This window comes from Styela clava, chromosome 7, assembly GCF_964204865.1.
Source record: "Styela clava chromosome 7, kaStyClav1.hap1.2, whole genome shotgun sequence".
Lineage (NCBI taxonomy): Eukaryota > Metazoa > Chordata > Ascidiacea > Stolidobranchia > Styelidae > Styela > Styela clava.
The window spans coordinates 21375248-21389814 of record NC_135256.1 but is presented as its reverse complement, the minus strand read 5'-3'; the positions used below and the strand labels follow the sequence as shown (position 1 = coordinate 21389814).

The following is a 14567-nucleotide window of genomic DNA, read 5'->3' as shown; positions in this document are numbered from 1 at the left end:
TGATTGTGAAAGTCATTTCCATAATTTTTTCATTGTCGCCTGGAATCTTTGATGCTGTCCCATGTTGGTCAGTCATATACATTTAAATGAGGCAATGTCCAGAAGTAAAAAGGTTCAAACCAATAGGAGTGCTGGATCTTAGTCGTAGGTTGGACTAGGAATAGAATTTTGTTGCTCCTTCAAATCGCTTGCCGGCGCTAGTAGCTTGGCTCGTGTGATGTGACCTCGAAATGTACATGAAGGTCGAAAAGGATTTATGAAATATTAGGCAAACGGCTCTGTCGTTTACTTGAACAAAAATACAATTCGCCTTAAATTTCGCCCTCTCTTGTCGTTCTAGACTAGACATACCAGGTCCCTCGTTTCTGTAGCATCAAGCTTTTAATATGCTTCGGTCGAGTGAATTTGGTGTAATATTGCGTCACGATGGTACAATAAACAAGAAAGTTTGTTTATCGGAGATACGTAGGGGTGTAGCAATAAATTTTACTGCGAACGGACATCGCTGGTCTAAGATAGCTCGTCACATTAACCAAGCGGGTGACGATATCCGACGACAAAGACAAGGCGTATGCAGTGGTACGGTACTCTCCAAACGGTGTTCGGGTAGTAAAACTGTCAACTGTGGGTAGATTTTGTTTTCTCAATTCGATTGTGCATATTATAAAACTGGTAGGAAACCCCCTTCAAGCGATTGGGACGTGCCAAATGACGACAGAGCCTTTAATTCCAACCTAACGATCTCCCAGAAAGCGTGCCACTTCTCGACCATTGGCTCGGCGGTATGACGCACTGTGCTAGGCGTTTGGGTTACGCTTGCCATCGCACCATTATCCTGCGCTCGCCGGACTCCTCGCCATCGTCCGGTGGTTCACTTAACAGCTAGCTTGTTTATTGCCACGACTGACAAATTCTACGATTGTAAACGAATTTTATTTGGAAGAAAGCAGTAGAAAAGTATATAAATATCATATTAAAATGGCAGTGGTTCATTTGCAACGAACATATTACAGGAGAAAAAAAATTGCGCCTGCACCATGTACACAGTATTTTTGCCAAATAGTCTCAAGGTTGGCTTTTCGTTCAGTTTGATCGCGGTAGTGAAAGACTTCTCTAAAGCACGTCATAAACAGCAAAAGGCTCAACTGCGGATATTTCCAACCCCAAGAAAATCACAATATACATACAATAATCTGTATGGGTATCTAAACCAGCCTTCTTTGGGTGACTATTTTATTAATGGCCCACCCTGCTAAAATTCTGCAAGACGATACTGCGCGAGCCTAAAATTGAATTCCACTTTTACTTTCAAAATCAGTAGGATTTCAGACCAGTGGAGTACATTTGATTGACCTATGCTATGAACTATGACCATATGATAAAATTCCATTTCATTCTTAATCAATCAAGAGAGAACAAACATTTTATCAAAGTGCCTAAAACAGTTTCTCTGCATGACTTCATACCGATGATCAGAACAGTAATGGTAATCCTTATCATCTGTGACGCGAATGTTTTGCCATTGTTGAAACTCTCAACTAATATCTCTTTATCTCAAATTCGTCTTCTAGAATCCATAATATATTGATGCCAGAAGCACCTAAGTTGACTTGTCTGTATAGACGATGAGATATTAGTTAAAAAAAGGGAAAATAGTTAGAAAATCACAAGCTATAGTCTACAGCCCGGGTGGGCAACGCTTTTGAACTGGGGGCCAAAAAATTCGCCTCGTATCAAAACTAAATTTAATTTAATTTAAAGTTTTAGTTTGGTTGTGCCAGCATCAGGCGGGCCAGATTAAATGACCCAATGGTCCGGATTTGGCTCGCGGGCTGTAGTTTTCTCATGTCAGGTATACAGCCTATAAACCATTCTACAACTGTTCAATATGTTTGCAATGCAATCAAATGTTTTTGAGATAGAGTCATAGTGAATAAGAGCAAGCATCATCAGAATAAGTCAGAATGAAATCCCATTGAAGACATCCTGAAAAACATGAAAATAAAGCTTACCCTAACATTCCATCTTTCTTTTCTTTAACATCATGTAAAAACAATAACAAAGCATGAAAAATGTTGTTTCTGCCCTGCAAAAATAGAAACGTGGATAGAATCAACACATGAAGGGAATGAATTCAAATACATTATTGATTTAGAATTCATACATATCATTACTATTAGATTCTTTGGAAAAAGGTTTAAATATTATTCTGTTCCAAACAGTTTGAATGACATTTTGTCCATGGTGTATGTACTATACTCGTACGCTAATTCTAATATTTTCGGCTTGAAGATGTCTTCACTTCTATGAAGTTAGAGACAACACTAAGTTGCAGTAGTAAAAATATTCATTGGGCCTGTTCAACAATCCCCATTTCTAATCCTCATATTTACCCAATAAACTGGTGATAATATAAGGCATCTAGGAACTTCCAAGAAATACATTTTACCACATTTCTTCTATGGCAAAAATTATCCATCTAAAACAGGGGTTCCCAAACTCGATTGACCGCGGGCCAGAATGTGAAGCTAAAAGATATTCGCGGGCCAGGAGAGAGAATCGGCCAAAGGCCCAGAAGGGCGGGACGTTACTTTCGGCTGGGGTTCAGAGAAACTTGCAATATAGGCACTAAAAAAGGCTGCAAGCTTGATTTTAGATACACCTAGCATCGCAGTTTGGTAATAGTTAGGTGATGAAATAGACGAGGAATAACAAGCAAAACTTTTAACAAGGAATTTCAATTTACAACTGATAGCAACTAATGAATTTACTTGCTCATACGGCCTCGTATAAATGGCTACTTATGGTTTGTTTTGTTACACAAAAATCACCCGAATGTATATGAATATAAAAAAAAACGAGATGCCGACATATTTTAGTTGTGTGTTTTTGTATATGTTACGTGTAATTGGTGTTTGCTCGAAATCAGATGTTCAAACCGTGGCTCCAATTTGGTACATTGTATTTGCAATACCGCATTCAAGTGATAATCTGTCAGTCTGGACCGAAGATTAGGAATAGTTTCTTGGCCAAGAAGACAAATCTCTGAAGTTTGATTCTCAATAAAGAAATACAAAAATCGTCTGTTTTTAGTGTCTAGTTTTGCGTTTTTTGACATCTTTTGGATTTTTTAATACAGGACTGACAACTAAAATACTGCGTATGTCATTATAATACCAATTGCCAACTGTGATAATGACGTAACAATTGGGGGTATCTAGAACCCAAAATGTAAACACATAAAGTTTTATCCAATTAAAGAAAGAGTCCAGCTGCATACTAACACAAATGTATTTCTGTAACATTTCGTCCGAACAGAGTCAGACTTCCTCAGACAAGCAGTTTACAACGAAAGTTGTACGACCATAAAATTTTAAACGTATTAGTATTCATTTACGGTTGAACCTCTTTCACTTAAGATCGGTGGGCCGTTTTAAAATGTTACGCGGGCCGTAATTGGCCCGCGGGGGGCGGTTTGGGGACCCCTGATCTAAAATGATAATGAAACTTACAGGAGGAACATTATAATCGGAGTCATGTCCAATAATTCGAAAATCAGGCGGATTTATTTTACTTTGATGAATTATGAATGCATCATCTGTCACTGGTTTGGGTTTATCTGGGGCCCTGACAAAATACTTTGATGAGAATGTTTTCCCATCTGGAAATCTGAAACAAAAGTACAATTTAAACACCAAGAAATACATCATCTGATAAGAAGACAGTTTCAACGATGAATCGCCAAGTCATCAATCAAGTTTCTAGTTGTAAATATTATACATGACATTATATAATTTTTTTTTATATGATGCATATTAACGGTTTTTGCTTCAACATGGACCTGTACAATCAACAATGATATGTCAGAAGGTACGATTTTAGGAAGGACCAGAATCTTCACGATTCGGTATTGTCGATCCAATTTATTACACCCAGAGTGAGGTAGTGGGCATGGTTCCTGAACTAAAGATCTGTAAGTTGGGATACCAACACAGAATAGTCTAACGCTTTAACCGATAAGAATATGTTATTTCATATTCCTTCTTGCCAGCTAAAAAAGCTAAAAGTATGAACAAGAATGAAAAATGATGGTAATATGGCTAATATCGCTTGCTCAATTTCATTATTATCCTCTTACAAATCTCTTTGATGGAAAAGAAATCTGTGAATAAAAGGCCTGCAATGTTGAGGTAAAAATACCTTGGATCAGCAGGAAGATGAGAATCCATGTATACACAAAAAACATGCATTATGATCTCACAATCTGTAGGCATGTCATCAGCCCACTTTCGACCTTTGACTTCACCACCAGAATTCCACTTGAATTCGCTCATGTACCCACCTGATGCAAGCCCTGTAATATTAAAGACAATTCAATCAGATTTTATTTCTTAATAAAATCCACTCAATGTCAAGACATTGCTATGTACTTATTGCAAAATGTTCATAGTGGGGGATAGGAGTAATGTGATATGGTTGTCAAAAATGTTGATAGAGCATTAGCAGGAAGGACAAGGTACATTATTTGATTAATTAATAAACAACAAGAGTTAGCGAGAACAGACTAACGCATGTGAAAATGTGGTTTTGAGTAGAATGATTATTAAATACCAATAGTAACTTCCTTAAATTATAAAAACCGCAGCATGCAATTGCAATCCTGACCACCACCATTGTATCACTCATAAAAAATGACAGTTTTACAAATAAAATTAAAATCAATTTTCACAGAATATGTACATTTGTGCAAAAGTCCATCCATTCCAATACCAACACTCGCAATTTTTCATAAACGATACAATGTCTGCAGTCAAGGTTATGAGAGCAATATAAGAAAGTGAGGATTGGTATGGAGCTCAAGCAAAACAAGGTATATGCACAATAGCTCGGTGCCATGAAACTTGGCATAAATTTTCTGAGAAATGACATTGGTAAATTCAGTATGTTTCTTGATTTGATAGATTTATCTTATTTAAGTTTGTCTGTACTGAATACCAGAAAAATAAAAAATAAATTTCCTTGCAATACAAACCTAAACCCATTGCCAACAAAATAATCAGAAATAGAAGATGGTAATAATTAAATACTAACTTTTCAATCTAGATATAAGATATTCTTGATTGCTTGTAACTTCCAAGTATGGTAGAAGCCGAATTAAATTAGGAATCTGAGCTCCTCTTGATGCAATTATTTGTTTTAAACTGGAGATACTGGACTCGCCGACCTGAGAAAGGAAAATAAAGAAATAAAATCTGCAAGTAGCAAAAACATTGATCTACTCTGAATATTTTGAATTGCAGTATGTATAATTGGATAAATGAAAAAAAAAATGACCTGTATCTCAGGACACCCAAGCTTTTTGAGACTGCTGTTTATTTTTTGAATTTCAGCAACAAGTTGCAGTAATAATGTAGCGGAAATCCATCTTCTAGTTCTTGCTGTCCATTCAGAGAGATCATCTGCAGTTATTCCATACTTCTTCCAATACTAAGTAAATTAAAACAACCTACTTTAGAAATTGAAAAACTAACTAGAAAGAGCCCGAAACTTTTATCTTCACGATAGTATTTTCAATTTATTACAAGCTTGTGTGAGCTGACACTCGATTGGCAGTACACTCAAGACTCAACTGATGTAGCTGCGAAAAAAATTCAACCCTTTCTATGGCTAAGCGGTGTGGCGTATCGTGATAAACGTTAGGAATACGCTCGTCATCGCACCTCTGATTACCCTGTCTGGGTTCGCAGGTTCGAATACCATGCAAGGATAGGTGTGTGCGAGAAGATTGCTGGACTCCTTACCACCGTAGGGTGGTTTCCTTACGGTCTCCATCCACCAATAGTCCATGGCTACATGCGTCTGAAAACAAATAACTGGCCAACTAATCCCATACCCAAATGGACTGGTAACCGGACGAGAGGCCGTGGTTCACCATATGATTAAGCCGTCTTATCGGCTTTCCTCTTCCCCGGAACAAATATGTAAATCCTATCCTATGTGCCAGCCATTTATGAGGAAAGCTAATTGATATGGCAAGTGGGATCATATATCAATTCATAGTCCTGACTGAACACTGAATATCTACAACATGAAGAGACAAAAGAATAAACAAAATCGATCAATATATTCTCACCTCTAATGCCGCATATTTTGTTGCTGCATCTTTATCATCTTTCCGAGATGTTGTTGACTTAGGCGATGGTGTCGCCATCTTTGAATATAATTTAAAAAAATTAGGTCTGATTAACAATTTGTCACAAGCTTTAAACGTCACTAATATGATCCTTTGATATCTTTATTTACCTGATATACATTTTTTAACAACTCCTGACTTGTTTCCATAAAACTTGACTTTGAGAATCCCCACTTTCCAGCTGAACTATTGAATGAATTTTCCAAGGATACTAAGACAAAAGTGGAGTATAAAATTATTTAAAGTCGGAACACAGATTTTAGTTTTGAGCCGAACAGAAATGAATACCTATGGCCAGGAATGAAAAAATAGTACTAATAGAACAGTTACCAACTATAAGTATGGAAACAATAAAATTTTGATACAATAAATAAATCAAAAAAATATGTCAAATGGCAGGATTTCGAGTACTGAGAACGTTTAAAATATTTTTCTTCAAAAAAACTGCCATTTTGAGCCATGATATTAAAAACTGGAACATTAGGTGTATGAAACTATAGACAAAGGCTAACTGATGTCTGCATAATGGCCTAGCTGTGTGTGGTTTTGAACCATTTTCATTAAAATTCCATCATTCGCCTTTTTGGAGCTCTCAATTATCCCTTACCATATAGAAAAAGTACTTTATTTATTCCATTTTATGCATAGATTCTGAGATAATGTCATGCGCAAGTCGCACTCCCATTTTTTTTAGAGTTAAGGTACTGCGTTTCCCTGAAAGTAAGACCTAGCCTGAATTTTAAAAAGAATTTGAATTTACGGTAAGCCCTCCCCTTAAAATAAGACCTAGTCAAAACCGCGAAAAAAATATTTTGACCTAGTCGATAGCAAGAAATCTCTCTACACGTTTTAAATGATTGATAATCTATGTTTTGCAGTTATTTTGAATAAAAACGTGTTATTTATAAGTAAATAGATATCAATTTTCATATTATGCAAATTTGAAAATCTCGTAATTCTCTACTATGTAATTCTGTTTTTGATAAATAAAAAAATAAGACGTCCCCCGAAAATAAGCCCTAGTGTTATTTTTTGGAAGAAAATTGAAACAAGACCCAGTCTTATTTTCGGGTTAACATGATAGTTAGTAATGTGGGAATTGCGAAGTATTATAGTAATAATAGTAAAGAGCTATATGGTACTAGCAATAATACAGGTAATACAAAGCAAAATCCCTCCCTAGAAAGGTATTCCCCCCCAGTTCGGTGACGTTGATCTAAGCCAGGGGTCGGCAACCTTTTGTGGCTCGCGGGCCAAAATTATGGGTTGCAAAACATTGGCGGGCCGCATATATTTTTAGAAAGTTGAAAACCAAACAGATGATAATAAAAATCAAGCAGTGATACACCTCTCGAATAGAATATAGATTTATTTCCTCATTGCATTGCATCTCAAAAAACTCTATTTGAATATTTTCGGCGCCATTGAACCCTTTGCACTTAGCATTGCCTTTTCTGTGTTTTGTTGCTATTTGTCTAATTATATTTAAATTATAAGCCCATTAAACGAATATTTGTGAATTTTATACTTGTTAGATTATACTATAATTTAGTTTACACGTGTCTCACAATAAGTTCTGTTACATAAGGAATATAATCGTCAAAACAGTTGTTTTGTTACTATAATTTAGTAAAGCGTCGCGGGCCGGATTATATTACTCCGCGGGCCATGGGTTGCAGACCCCTGATCTAAGCCATTCTGCACTATGCGATGAATGCTGATGTTCCGCCCTGTTAACCCGGTTACAAGTGTACTCTTGAACTGTTAGTTCAGAAAAGAATTCTTACACATTTGAAGTCTTTGTTGTTCTTTTTCAAGATGATGTGATCTCAAATGCATATTCAATGTTTTTTGATCAACCATAAAATCATCAGGAGACACTAAAACACAATTTAAAATGGTGATCATAAAATTGAATAATGCAACATATCTATTATCTACCCTTCTAGGTGCTGGAATATATATCAACCTCTTACTAATTTTGGTGTCTTGTCTTGTCTACCAGACCATTTTAACATTTCATCATATATAAGCTATTTAGTTAATGGATGGACTATATTCTGTAAACGCTACTACTAACTTTTGATGCTCCAATCTTAAAGTGAAAAATTTCTGTACACAAATACACAGTAATTTCGGTTCAGGAATAAATACAACGTCAACGATTGTAGTTTATCATAATATGATCAACAAATTCAGCAACTAAATTTAGTATATCAGAAAACAACTTTAGCAGTATCGTTCATAGTCGTGTTGAAAGTTCACATGTTAATCGTTCAGTACTTACATGGTGAATTCCTATATGGTGATCTTCTGTGACGCAAAAAAGGACTCCCACCTCCAGACGAGTCATGGTAACTGCTTCCGTCCAGATTCATACCTAAATTGGTAATTGGGCTACCCTGAAAATAAATTGATTCAGCTTATCGTTAGTATTTTACAGTTTCAACTAGAAATGTTAATTCAAATAGTTTGATATTTCACAATTAATCAGTATATCATTTATTTGACCTCTATTTATTTCAAATTCATGTTTGAAGTATGTAATGAAGGATAATCTGTACCACCGTACTACTGAGGTACTCACACAGATTGTTCACACAATGACAAGCGAATAATACAATGTAATAAGCAAAAATTTGCATAAAAATGTGGTAAATGAATGAGTAATAGATAAAAAAAATGGGAATATAAGATTTTCCAACAATTTAGTCTTTCATTATGAAAAAAATGAGACTAATAAGAAATGCATATATATTCAGGGTGGGCAAATTTACTTTAATTTTTGCTCAAAACTGTAAGTCATTCCTTCTTCCGAGTCCAACTCTAGGGTGCAGGAAATTTCCACTCTGACTCCAGCCCCCAACTCTGAGGAATCTCAACCACCACGAAAATGTTGCGGTATGCAAGTCTTATTATCTTGTCTGTTGAGAATACTTAATCAACTTGATGCTTTTAGATACCTCCACAAATTTTGATTATCACCATTTAACTTACGAAGAATTTGCAATTTCTACTTTGGACTTTGGAATCCAGGAAGTTTATAAAAAACAACACCAGTCTAAAACTAATTGAAATTTATTTCATGTAAACTTTTACCTGAGTATTTGGTGAGAAGCGACGCTGTGCAGCAATATAAGATGCATTTTGACTCTTGTAAAACTTTTGAGCAGCATTCTGAGATATATTTGGACTAGATGTAGGCGAGTTGCTCAATGGTCTTCTGCAAAATTTTGATCAAGTAAAAGTCATTGTCAAGTATATAATATGTCATGATTACAAGCCAGTAAAAGCTATTAAAAAAATAGTATTATCTCAAAACATATATCGGTATGGCGGTATATCATGAGCAAGAAACTATAACACAAAGTCAGAAACCAACAAATTATTATTTTATTAAGGATCACTCGGTTCTTGGGTTCAAACTCTATGCCCACCAGTTTGAATTGTAAAACCCCAGTCTGAAAAAATAGTATCTTCTTACGTAACAGTGGCTACTATACCAGAACCTTATGTTGAAACACTTCATACATTAAAAAGTATATCAGATTAGAAATTCAATAGTATTCATTGCACAGAAAATGTGGAAGTGGAATCAAGTTTGAATTTCAGCTAGGTTTCTATGGATTAATCATACAATCTAACTTGCAGTTCGATTTCACATTAGGGCAATTCCAGCGTTACTTTCGTTACATCTGAGCAAATTTTTAAATTTCAAACTGACTTAACCTAAAACGAATTGGAAGTATGCAAGTCACATTGTTACTAGTTGTAGATGGCATTAGGGCTGTAACATAGACATCATAGAGGTGGCGATACTATGGACTACTTTCACATAGGAATGCCCCGAAACACCGTTACTTGCGTTACAGAAAAAGGACACATGTTTTTTTAGTAAAACTTTGAGATGCTCCCCATCTCAAGATATTAACACCAACTAACTACTTTTTGCCATGTCACTAGAGAATATTGTGCAGTTGTAAACCATAAAAAATTAGGGGAAAAACTTTTGTCTGTATAGCAAAATTTTCAGTAGGAAGAAAAAATGGTCTGTTACTTGCGTTACGTTACAATCCTGGTCCGATTTTTGTTTTGATGGCAAATTTGATATTAAGTCAATATTTGACATTCAATTTCCGTGAGTTCAAATTTTTAAATAATAAATCCCTGACAAGATGATAAATTCTACAAATAAAATAGGCAATTCGAATTTCCAGCGTTACTTTCGTTACATCTGGGCAAATTTTTAAATTTCAGACTGATTTACCTTAAAGCCAATTACAAGCATTTAAGTAATAGTGTTTCTAGTTGGAGATGGCCTTGGACCTGTAACATAGACACCATAGAGATGGAAATACTAGGGACTACTTTCACATAGAAGACCCATTAAAACTGATACTTGTTTCGAAAATGAACACAAGCTTTTTAGTGGAATTTTGATGTGGCCCATATCTCAAGATATTGTCACCAATCAACTGCTTTTTCCCATGTCAATGGAGAATATATTTAGGTTGTAAAATATTATAAAATTAGGTGGATATTGTTGATTTCCATTGGCCGTTGCTTTACATCAAAGTAAATGACTAACATCTTCCCGAAAATGCCATTAATCTCAAAAGTATCTTCAACTATGGCAATTCCGATATTCATTACCTGTTTAAAGTGTTCTATTCTTATGGCAAAAGGTAGGGTTGATCGGTCAATGTTTGAATTAACCGGGGTAAATGAAAACTCAATATCCAAAACCATTATATTTCATGGTTAAGACCTTTTTGAATCATTAAATTTTGATTTCTCTTTGTTTCGTTACTTGCGTTACTATCGTTACTTACGTTACATTGTTACTTGCATTACACAATTTGACATTGAATATTGAAAAATTTATACAACCATGATAAATAAAAATGTGCACATATTGTATTTGTAGGTGTTTATAGGAAGATGGTATATTGCTAAATAAAGATTTACAGTATTTTTTTAGCTAAATAAAAAAAGGCCAAAAAAACGTTACTTTCGTTACATTAAAATTTTAACCAGTATATTGCGGCTAATGATGCCAAGAATGAGTATTATACAAAATTGAAATATTTCATTGGGAATGGTGATGCTACTCCAACATATCAAATAATTTATGGTTTTTCATGATAAGTCATTAAGGCTAAAATTCCAAGATTGTTTCAATGCATTATGATGCCGAAAATTGGGGTCAATGCATCACTAACCGTCCCTGACTGTCACATTTTTATTTGTGTTATAAATCAAGTTTACAAAACTCCAAGATATATTCTATGAAAATTTTGGTTGTTTATGCAGGATTGATCACTTTTATTTTTTTTCTAGTTTGTCCCTATTTTCATGGAATTGCCCATTATGGCATAATCTAATAATATTAGTTGCTATTCGTTTTTGAAATTATGAGTTCAAATTTGCAATTCAAGTATTTTGTATGGTTTTTCGCTCAAAAAAGGATCGATTTGGATATGTGATAGTTGGTAACTTGGTAGCAAAGGCAACTCTGTGAGAATAGTTCACCATGGTTTACAAATCTCAATAATAGATAACTGATAATAGATAACAAATATATAGTAGCCTAATTAATAAAACATAATACCCCAAAGTAAGAGGCGACAGATGAGGTGAATGAGATATTGGTGATGGACGTTGTTGTTGAGTTGGAGTCGATGAAGTCAGAGCAGAAATATTCAATGGTTGTCGAATAGATCCAACTGACTGTACATCAGGCTGTGTCTTGAAATCTGATGTACCATCTGATAAAAACACAAAAAAACTTACAGTGAGAGATTAACAGGAAGTACAATGAATCAACATAAAAATTCCTAGTTGTAATTTATTCCTACATATGAGCAAGCAACATTGATCATAATGCAGCAATTACCGATACATCAACAAAACATTGAAATAAGAGAAATATATAAAAATAATCATCTGATTTACTTTGTTGAATCCACATGAAATTGTTGGTAGGATTCGTAGGAAGATAAATCTCTCCTCAGAACATAATGTGAATCCCTAAAAAAACATTTCCGGTTTGCAAGCTTATATGCACGTCTGCAAACACTGATTTCAGAGGTATATAATCAGTCATCACATTGTCTAAACTCTAAAGTGACAATGACATACAAAAATTTATATAAGGATTCAGAGATATAACTTGGTAAAAAAAGTTTTAAAATACAAAGGAATTCTGCAGTAACCAGTACAGCGTAATAGATAAAAAGAGCCACTAATATGGTAGACCACATAAAAACTTGAGACGAGAAAGAACAGCAATTAAAACTCAGACCACCACTTTTAAAAAAACTTTTTTTTTTAATCGCCAATTGCAAGCTCTTTAAATAAGCTTTCCAACGAGCCGTCAGTGGGCAGCAGAGGATCATTAGTTTTTCGTTAGTCGATCGATTAGTTGTGGGGGTACAAATGCATAAAATCGGCGTAGCAAATACGATTATTTAATAAAAAATAAAAATCGCATGGAAAGGGTTAAATTCAATATATTTTCACATTTTCAGCTACATGTTTTGTTTCATTGTCCAATCAGTTGCTTTATCGAATATGTAAAAAATTGCACAAAAGTTACACCCAAACTTACTTAGTAGATAAAAAAAATAATTAAAATATAGCGTGACACTACAGGACGGCAAATCCACCATGCACTAACAGTACGTTGTGTTGTGCTGTAAATTTTTGCGATGGTACAGTAGGAGCCCATAATATTTTCTGGTGCAGTAGCTGAACTACCCCTCTATGTGTTGCTCAAGTTACTTAATGTAGCACTGTAAATCCATGCCAATAATGTGCATATTGTATGTGACACTACAGGACGTGACACTACAGGACATTTTTCCACTTCGGAATAGCGGCATCTATCATCTCTTAAAATTCTGGTAATAAATCGTTAAATGGGTGAAGAAATGTTCTACAGCACTGCAAACATTCAAACTTTATTAACTTAAATCCAGTGCGTCAATTCCATATGAAATAACTGTACCCCACAATCAAACACTTTGTGTCAGGAATCATCACAAAATATGTCAATTATACCAAAATTTATACATTTCAGGCCATTTTTTTATAAACCATCAAAAACCTGGGTGAAATTTTAAATTGTTTGATGGAATGAATGCAGTCCAAAAAAATTCCAATGTCTTTTGATATCAATAAAAAAAATTACTTTCACTACACTTTTAAAAAAAATTGATGGAATTCAAATTTTGCTTGGAATGGCCCATATATAGATTTTGATATCTTTAAAGTGCATTTTAACTTTTAATTTAACTGTGAGTTAATTAACCCTAAATAAGTCATATAAACAAATAACCTTGCATAATTCCAAGAAGTTGCTTTTGTTTCGGAGAAAGAATTGGTTGACGTACAGACACTGATTGTATAGCTTGGAGAAAATTTACAACAGCACTCACTGCAAAACTTGCACAAATTCCAATCAAAAAATAACGAAACACATCGCTCTCTCCAACAAATTGCAGCTGAAGATATTGTGTTTTACTGAAAATGAAAACAAAATCATTTAAAATAGAATTTTCATATCTTGAAGAGCAGAAAGAGAAAAAAAACATTAGGCTCATGTAAACTCGAACCACAATTACCAGCTATTTATTATACTCACACTTCAAAAAGCAGTAAGAAAAAAATGAAGACATCCAACAATCCCCACACACACTGGAAACGTGAAGCTGAAAGAGACTTTTTGTATCGAAGTGTGCTGCTTATAACAGGACTGATCTGCCCTGGTTGCAGCGGCTTCCGTAAAGGTGTGTCAAATGACATCTATAGAAGTTTCAGCACACAGCAATTGAAAAAGAACTGAAGAACAGAATCTAGTTACTTAATAATAGTATTAACCTATTCATAACAGAAGCTGTAGTCCACCAAAAACAGTTAAAGTACGCAATAAAAATGATAAAAAAACGGATAACAACTTTTGAATCGATATGAAACTCTGATCAAAAGAAGAACAAGGCAATATCTTGTACAAACTAGGGTGCCTGGGTGTGTACCAACTACCAATCCAATATGGAGGTAACTAATTTTGTTCGCCTACTTTACATCCAGTTGTGTGACAGACAACAGGGACACAGACAGTCCCCGAACTCATACTAGAACTATAAATATGAAAATTATGGCCCAACCCCTAACCTGGAACACACTACAGGAGTACCCAAACTAGAATTCTAATTTTTTTGTGGCCGCGGTATTCATATGGATTGTTATTTTTAATGGGAATGAATAATGTTACATAAAAATTTAGGTGCATGCTCACTAAACAACGTTGAGTCTTCTATTTTGCGTGGCAAAACCATTTTCGCACATTTTTTTTCCCGCCTGGCTCCTTCGA

General features: G+C 34.8%; 1 protein-coding gene across 1 annotated transcript; it reads right to left on the bottom strand.

Annotated features, from left to right (window-relative positions):
* Positions 1 to 911: 911 nt before the first annotated feature.
* On the bottom strand, positions 912 to 14109 carry LOC120328563 (transmembrane protein 209-like). The gene is made up of 14 exons (XM_039395088.2): positions 13839 to 14109; positions 13533 to 13717; positions 11805 to 11961; positions 9293 to 9416; positions 8481 to 8595; positions 7981 to 8073; positions 6304 to 6404; positions 6134 to 6211; positions 5335 to 5487; positions 5092 to 5224; positions 4201 to 4354; positions 3513 to 3669; positions 2013 to 2086; positions 912 to 1614 (listed from the first exon to the last, which is right to left on the bottom strand). The coding sequence occupies exons 1-14, from the start codon at positions 13997 to 13999 to the stop codon at positions 1539 to 1541; spliced, it is 1761 nt and encodes a 586-aa protein (XP_039251022.1). The 5' UTR covers positions 14000 to 14109; the 3' UTR covers positions 912 to 1538.
* Between the last annotated feature and the right edge of the window lie 458 nt (positions 14110 to 14567).

Excerpts from the sequence above, each read along its gene's own strand:
- LOC120328563 (XM_039395088.2), bottom strand. The coding sequence starts at position 13,999 with ATGTCATTTGACACACCTTTACGGAAGCCGCTGCAACCAGGGCAGATC. Across the intron at positions 5,488-6,133 it reads CAAAATATGCGGCATTAGAG|TATTGGAAGAAGTATGGAAT; the intron begins GTGAGAATATAT and ends TAATTTACTTAG. Across the intron at positions 1,615-2,012 it reads AAGAAAGATGGAATGTTAGG|ACAAGTCAACTTAGGTGCTT; the intron begins GTAAGCTTTATT and ends TCGTCTATACAG.